The 7500-nt window shown below is 45.1% G+C and overlaps 1 protein-coding gene across 19 annotated transcripts in view; it reads left to right on the top strand.

Moving 5' to 3' along the window:
• Positions 1–7500, top strand: part of LOC122253230 (uncharacterized) — a 26478-nt gene that overhangs the window by 9459 nt on the left and 9519 nt on the right. For 14 of the 19 annotated variants that reach the window (XM_043016143.2, XM_043016147.2, XM_086540601.1 and 11 more), the window contains 6 exons: positions 1–376; positions 1541–1920; positions 2273–2408; positions 2572–2814; positions 2981–3227; positions 4428–7500. The exon at positions 1–376 is cut by the window's left edge and continues 120 nt beyond it; the exon at positions 4428–7500 is cut by the window's right edge and continues 978 nt beyond it. In XM_043016143.2, the coding sequence (XP_042872077.2) occupies positions 1–376; positions 1541–1920; positions 2273–2408; positions 2572–2814; positions 2981–3227; positions 4428–7500 (4455 nt within the window). The remainder of the gene's footprint in view (positions 377–1540; positions 1921–2272; positions 2409–2571; positions 2815–2980; positions 3228–4427) is intronic. The other 5 variants (XM_086540604.1, XM_086540603.1, XM_086540610.1 and 2 more) reach the window with 1 other exon arrangement.

Genomic DNA, 7500 nt, shown 5'->3' with positions numbered 1-7500 from the left:
GGAGCGGTCACGTGAGCCCGTAGTGATGCGGGAGAGGTCTCGGGAACCAACTGCAGGGAAGGACAAGTCTCGGGATTCATCATCAACCAGCAGAGAGCGGAGTCGTGCAGACACTAGTGGGAAGGACCAGGCAGGGGGTGAGGTGGGTGCGAAGGAGCGCGGGAGGGAACCTCGTACGCCCCGCTCAGAGGCCAAGAGCCGTGCGGCTAAGGTGGAGGCAGCTGAGGTAAAGACCCGTTCCAGTGTCAAGGAAGAGAGGCAAGAACCCACCCCCGAGGTCAAGACACGTTCCAGTACTAGGGAGGAGAGGAAGGAGGAGAAGAAGGAGAAGGAGATCAAGGAGGAAAGTGACAGTGAAGAGGAAGAGATTGAAATGGTGAGTGTCCGGTTGCCAATGTTTCCGTGGTCTTGAGATGTTAGAGACCTGCTGTGTAAGATTGCCTTATTCAGTTGTTCTTTCACTTTTGTGAAGAAAATGCAAAAATTAATAGAAGTTAAACGGGGCCAGACCATTGACTTTCGGATGGTAATAAGAATCATCCCCTCTTGATAGGGTCAAAAAATAGAACCTGAGCAAAGTGGCAATAAAGTACTATAATATACATAAGGAAAAAAAAAGTAGGATATCTTTATGGTAATGGTAATCTTATCAATCCCCACCCCCTCCTCCCTCCTTAAAAATCCATACAGTTTCTTTATCATAGAATCTGAGGAAAGTGGTATACTTCCTCATATGCTTGTTTGATGGAGATAGCAAAATTGGTCTGTTAGTTTTATCTTAGCTAAGAAGGTGGAGAAATTTCAACGAGTTTGAGATGAAAAGAAGAAATTCTTCCTCTTCGTGCTCAGGTCATGATTATTGACCAATGAAGATAGACTAGTCCCATTACTATCTCTGTGCTGAACCTCTCAGAACAGTGATAAAGAGTTTTATTTTATTTTATTTATTTTTTTACTAGTCAAGAAAATGTGCATATATAAATGCAGCTACAATATATATATATGCAAAGATAACTACGTAAAATATCTCTCTATATATATGGGGAGTCCATGATGTGATAGGATGTCATCTGTCATAAGAGAAATATTTTAATGACGTGATATCACACCACTGGGCGTGAATGAGTTAAGAACACATTTTTGTATTCATTCATAGAACATCTAATTAGCAATAGTTTTAGACTAACAATAGGTGTTTGATCACATATAAGCATCATCAATTTCGTTAATCCTTTTGCAGATGACCCATAAATTCATTGGTTAGAAGTATTATTCCACTGTGAGAATTTCATAAGCTTATGTTTGTTTGATGGAAGGTAATGTTAAGTTAGGAACCAAGGGATAAAAGTCAGACTCTTTCAGTGTCTGATTGTACACTAAGGTTTGGAGACCCCTTTTTGATTTAGTATATAAAAAGAACAATGGCATGGTTTGTAATGAAATGATGAGAGGGTAGTGTTGTCTCACAACCCCCACCTGAGGAGACAAGGAGCCATCAGAATCTATATTTTACAATTGAAGTGGCCTTTTTTCTTTGCAGGCTCAAACAAGATCCTCCAGGCATCGTGAGGAGAGCCGTGAGAAGGATGAGTCAGCCAAGAAGACAGCTACTCCAACCCGTAAGGCCAAGAATGAAAGAGCATCCATGGCCCTCATCACTGTGAAGACTGAGGATGACACAGAGGGTGATGATGAAACCGCTTCCTCATCCTCAACCACGCCAACCCCAGTCAGTTCAACACATTCTGGTGCCTCTGTGGCGGCAAGCCCTGCCAGCGAGAAGAAAACCGGTAAAAGCAAGAGCAAAGGGCAGAAGGCTGTGGCTGTTACGACACCAGTACCAGTCACGGCAGAAGACTCTCCTGGGGCCAAGAAGAGAGGCCGCAAGAAGAAGAATGAAGGAGAAGTGGAGCCGCCTATGTGAGTTGGCTAATCCCCTTTTTGTTTTTGGTGCTTTATGACTGATCTATGTTTTGAGCTATTGTTGATATGGATATACCTCTCTTGTCTTCCCTATATTTTTACTCTTCTATCATCTGATTATATTTTACACGGTCTATTCTGGTTTCTGCCCTCCCTTCTGTGTTTTTCTCTTTTCTGGCCTGTCCCATCCCCTCCCTCTCTCTCCATCTCTCCCCATCCTCTCTCCCATTTTTTTTTTATCTCCCCTTCTCTTACCTTCCCTTACTTTTTTTTCATTTTTTCTCTTTCCTCATTATCCACCCACCATACATAAGTTTTTGACAGCCTGTGAAGTCAACTTTGGCTGCAGGATTGACCGTACAAACTCTCTCCCACCCAGGGGCAAGGCCCTCCTCCCTGCCCATGTCCCTGTCAGCGTTGGAGACAAGTTGCGCGTGCTGTATGGACCCAATGCCAAAGAATCAAAAGTGACCTATGAAGCAAAGGTCAGGGAAGGAAATCTGTTGGTTTAACTTGATTTGTAATTTTAAGCTTTCATTTATTCTGTATCTTTGGTGTAGAACTGGTATGTATATCTTGGTAATGATTTGTATTTTTTCTTACTATTGCCATGTTTTATTATTTTTTATTTTAAATATATATGAGCAGGTGCTAGAAGTTGAAGAAGAAGGCAACGCGCCCATGTACTACGTCCATTACCTTGGCTGGAACAATAGGTATGATGAGTGGATACGTAGGCCCTGTATTGCAGAGAATCTCACATGGTCCCAGAATAGAGTAAGGAAGGGCAGAGCTGCAGCAACTAAGGAATTAAAAGAGAAGAAAGAGAAAGAAAAGGAAGTAAAAGACACCAAGGACACAAAGGAACCCAAAAAAGAAGAGAAGGAACAGGTATAAGACAAAAATCTTGTGATATTGTTCTGAGTCCTGATCTTCACTCTGTTAGATTAATAATGTATTTCACATATGACATAGTCTTACTATTCTTACAGATTTAGGATTAGATCATACTTTAATTCTCCACTTTTTTTTTTTTTTTTACCCTTCTCTTCTACAGGTCTCAACAGCCTCCTCACCAAAGACGAGTGCCACCAAGCGTGGCCGCCCCCCTGGTGGAATGCGTGAACGGCGTGAGAGTGATCGCAGTGAGCGAAGTGACACCAGTGGCACAAGCAGTGTCTCAGGCCCTAGCACAAGAGCAGCACGCGAGAGGCAGGTGCAGCAACCAGACAGTCCATCACCCAGTGAGCAGAGGCGGCCACGGCGCATTGGAGGAGGAATAGGAGGAGGGGGAAGCACATTTGGTATGTTACATTTTGCACTGATCTTGGTTTGGTAGGGAGAAAACAAAGATTGATAATAATGGAAGCACAGAAAATTTATTTGGGTAGCAATAATGACAGGTTTCTTGGAGAAGTTTCTCAGGCAGTTTAGTTTGTGTATTCTTTTTTTCTTTATCATTAGCTCTGTATTCCCACATTTTTCTCAAGATTTGGTATACTTCTGTTTCTGTTTCAATAGTAATATCAGTCCCAATATGATAGATGTATGTAACTGATCAAAGCTTTCTCCTTCCACTATTAGATTTTCTATCTCTTATATTATTAACCCATTCAAGCTGGTTAACATGCAATCATGTCAGTGAAATAATTTGCTTTCCCAGGGTGGTGTCCTAGAACATCATGATCTCTTCCTCAAAATGTATGTTTTGCATCATAATATATACACATAATCATTGGAGTTCCATTTGTATAGATACATTTTTATTCAATTGTGAAAATAGATTAAACAAATAAAAAATCTGTGATTATTACCCTGTTGAAGTGGATGGGTGAAATGCACTTATATAGGTGTAGTGCAGCATCTCGCTGGGTGAGATTTCGCACTTTGTCACTGTGTGCGCTTGTTATCTACCTGGCGGGAGTGAATGGATTAACCAGGGCTCAAATTTGTGTAATGCCTCTTCCGTTGCTTAGATAACAAGCACACGCAGAGACTAAGCAAGAGATCTCTCCTGGCACGATGCTGCCTCTATGAGTGCTTTTCACCCGCTTCAACGGGGTGATAATAAGAGGTTTTTGTATTTGTTTACAAATGAATGAAGATGTGTCTATACAAATGGAACTCCTATGATTGAGGGAGAGATCATGGCATGATAATATTTCATCCGGTGAGAACAAAATATCTGCTTGATGTGATATCACTTCACCCGTCACTCTGTTGAAGCAGTTTTGGGTCATTGTAAATTTTATAACCCATCACCATTTTGCAGAATTAGGATCACAGGTTTACTTGTTAATTCCATTTATCTTTGACTTGTAGGCATATGAATATTGTAATTGGAACAAAGTGAACTTGATATGGGTTGCAATGACTAATGCATGTTCCCTGAGGTAATATTGGTAATATTTATGGTTTATACTATAAAATCTTTGCTCACATAGAAAAGTGGTTAATTTTTTTAGATATGAAATAATGATAAATAATGAAATATGTTATTCCAGACACCACAGAGAGCGATAGTGAGGAATATGAATCTGACGCAGACACTGGCTCTGAAAAGTCCCGCACCAGATCAAGCACAGAAAAGGCTCCGGCCACATCCTCAACATCTGCTGTATCCACCCCTGTGTCTGAACCTTCCTCTGCTGCAAGTATAGTGTCTGAGAAGACTGTAAAGGAGACACCAGCAAAGGCACAAGTGGTGGAGGTAAAGGAGGAGAAGGTTGAGCAGGAGCCATGTGGGAAGGATATTGATCTGAATGCCATTATATCTGAAATGAAGGGTTTGGATAAACCAATTAAGAAGGAGGAGGACCGTGTTGTTGTGAAGGACCCAGCTCCCAGAATACTGTCTCCAGTGATGCCAGCATCCTTCACAACTCCTGAGAAAAAGGCTCCTGAGTTGCAGGCCAAGAAGGTCCTGGAGATTACCCCTAAAAAGGTAGTTCTTGAATCTCCTGCAAAGAACATCACTCAGGACCCGACAAAACTACTCTCTCCTAAAGCTGAATCTCTGGAGGATGATGTTTATGAATTTAAAGAGCCAGAACCCTTTGACTTTGGGGAGATACGTGCCAGGAAAGACACGCGAACCAAAGCTAGCATGGGGGCCTTAGCGTCAGATGAAACTGAAGCAGAAGCCAAGGTCAAGAAGAAGGGTCGGCCAAGGAAGGATGTGAAGGAGGGTGAGGGTGACAAGACCGAATCTGATAGTGACACTGCCCCAAGCCCACAGAAGAGAATAATGCTACCCAGGGAGGCCAGAGAGTCACCTGTCAAGTGGCCAGTTGGTGAATTGAAGGAGGTGGCTCCCCAGCCAGAAGTCAGTACAACTCCTGAGAAAAAGGAGGCAGTCACAGTAACCACCATTATATCCCCCCCTCGCAAAGTCTTGATCAAGAGAGACACACCAGTCAAGAGTGAACAGGCCACAATTCAGCCAACAGAAGTCAAGGTGATCAAGCAGGAATTGCCTAAGTGTCCATCACCGAAGCAGAATCAGCAGGAAATCCCTACACCAAGTCTACCAATGAAAGAACCAGTAAGAATAAATGTCACGCAAATAAAAGCCAAGCCATTGAATACCTGTGACAGAGGCATAGCCATCCCAAAGCCAAGTGGACCTACATCTCACTTACTTGCTCAAGCTGTTATGCCAGTAATTGAATCGAAAGCTCTTGCTAAGCCTGTTCCTAAACCAACATTTGATGCCAAAGTGGACAAACCTCCGCCTCCTGTCAAATCTGAAGACAAAGTTGAGGCTAAGGTTATTCCTTTTTCCCAGAGACAGCAGCACATTTTCCCGCACCTCCTGAATCGGCCAGAGACCAGTGAGAAAACGAAGGATGTGCCACAACGAATCACAGCGTCTGCCATACAGTCACCACCGAGGGACTCTACACCAGTGCTAGAATCCACGTCTTTGAGCCAGAGTGGGTCAGATGTAGAGAGAATCAAGAGAGAGTCATCAGTGGAAGAAACCATAGAAGCAGTCATCAAGCGAGCCCGACAGGACAAGCCAGAGGCAAAGGAAGATGATGAGAAGTCGGAAGGGAAGGCGAGCCCAGACAAGAAACGCAGGACATCAGGGAGAGGGAAGAAGGTCCTGAGCCGTGAGTTCCTCCCAGACACTTCTGAAGAGTCGGACTCTGATGGCAGACTGTCCAGACCCGAGACAGAGAGGAGGACAAGGAGACCCAGGTTGGTTGTGGATGGAGAACATTCCATGATCAAGCGGGCGCAGAGACTAGTGTCTGACACAGAAAAGAAGAGTGGTCGGAGAAGAGAGGCAGAAGCATGTGACGATGATGATGAAGGGGATGATGAAGGTGACGATGAGGATGAAGATGATGAAGAAGAGGAAGAGGAGGAGGAGGAGGAGGAGGAGACAGAGAAGGGAACGATCCCACCACCTTCAAGCCTAAGCAAAGGGAAACTCTCAAGAAGACAGGATGCTGAGGACCAGAAGGAAAGTGAAGAGGCAGAGGAGGAGGGGATCCGCCACATCAGGAAGAAACCACGATCTTCGGCATCGGCCACACCCAAAAGATACGAGGAAGAGGGCTTGGGTGACCTCCTTTGCGAGGAGACCATCCCACCTGGGAGTCCAATGACCCATGATGCCATCACAGCTGAAGCTGAGCTGCCCCAGAGGCCAGACATGAAGCATGAGATGCCCTTTGCCAGTGTACCCACTGGAAGCAGCTTTGGGAAGAGGGGGCCTGTGCCGCCAGGGGGACCTCAGCCTCCTGTGAATCCTACGCAACCCCATGTGGCTCAGCCGCAGTCCACCCCGCAGCATCAGCAGATGCACCAGCTGCCCAAACAGCCACAGCCACAACTTCCTCCACAGCAGAAGCATCAAATTTTAGTTCCTCAGCAGAAAATACAACATCCCAAGACAGTACAACAGCAGCAACAGCAACAACAAAAACACGAACAACAACAGCATAAGCAGCAGCAGCAGCAGCCACAACACCAACAACAGCAACAGCCAAAGCAGCAGCCACAGCAACAGCAGCAACAGCAGCAGCAGCAGCAACAACAACAACATCAGCAACAGCAGCAGCAACAGCAGCAGCAGCAACAACAACATCAGCAACAGCAGCAGCAACAGCAACAGCAGCAACAACACCAGCAACAACAACAACACCAGCAGCAACAACAGCAGCAGCAACAACAGCAGCAGCAACAACAGCAGCAGCAACAACAGCAGCAGCAACAACACCAGCAGCAGCAACAACAGCAGCAACAGCAACAACAACAGCAGCAGCAGCAGCAGCAGCAGCAGCAGCAGCAGCAACAACCACAACAACAGCCACAACAGTCATCCCCATCACAGCCACAGCATCAACATCATCAGCCACACCTACACCTGCATCATCATCATCCGTCTCAGTCTCAGCTTCAACCTCAGTCTCAACCTCAGGCTCAACCTCAGGCTCTTGCTCTCCCTCTCCCACAGCTCCATCAACAACAGCAACAGCAGCAACAACAGCAGCTGCATCATCATCAGCCACATCAGCAACATAAACAGCAACAACCAAAACAGCAGCAGTTGCACCCACAGCAACG

This window comes from Penaeus japonicus, unplaced genomic scaffold (genome assembly GCF_977035675.1).
Source record: "Penaeus japonicus unplaced genomic scaffold, GWHDUDI00000001_assembly GWHDUDI00000010, whole genome shotgun sequence".
Classification (NCBI taxonomy): Eukaryota; Metazoa; Arthropoda; class Malacostraca; order Decapoda; family Penaeidae; genus Penaeus; species Penaeus japonicus.
This window is presented reverse-complemented; position numbering and strand designations above follow the sequence as displayed.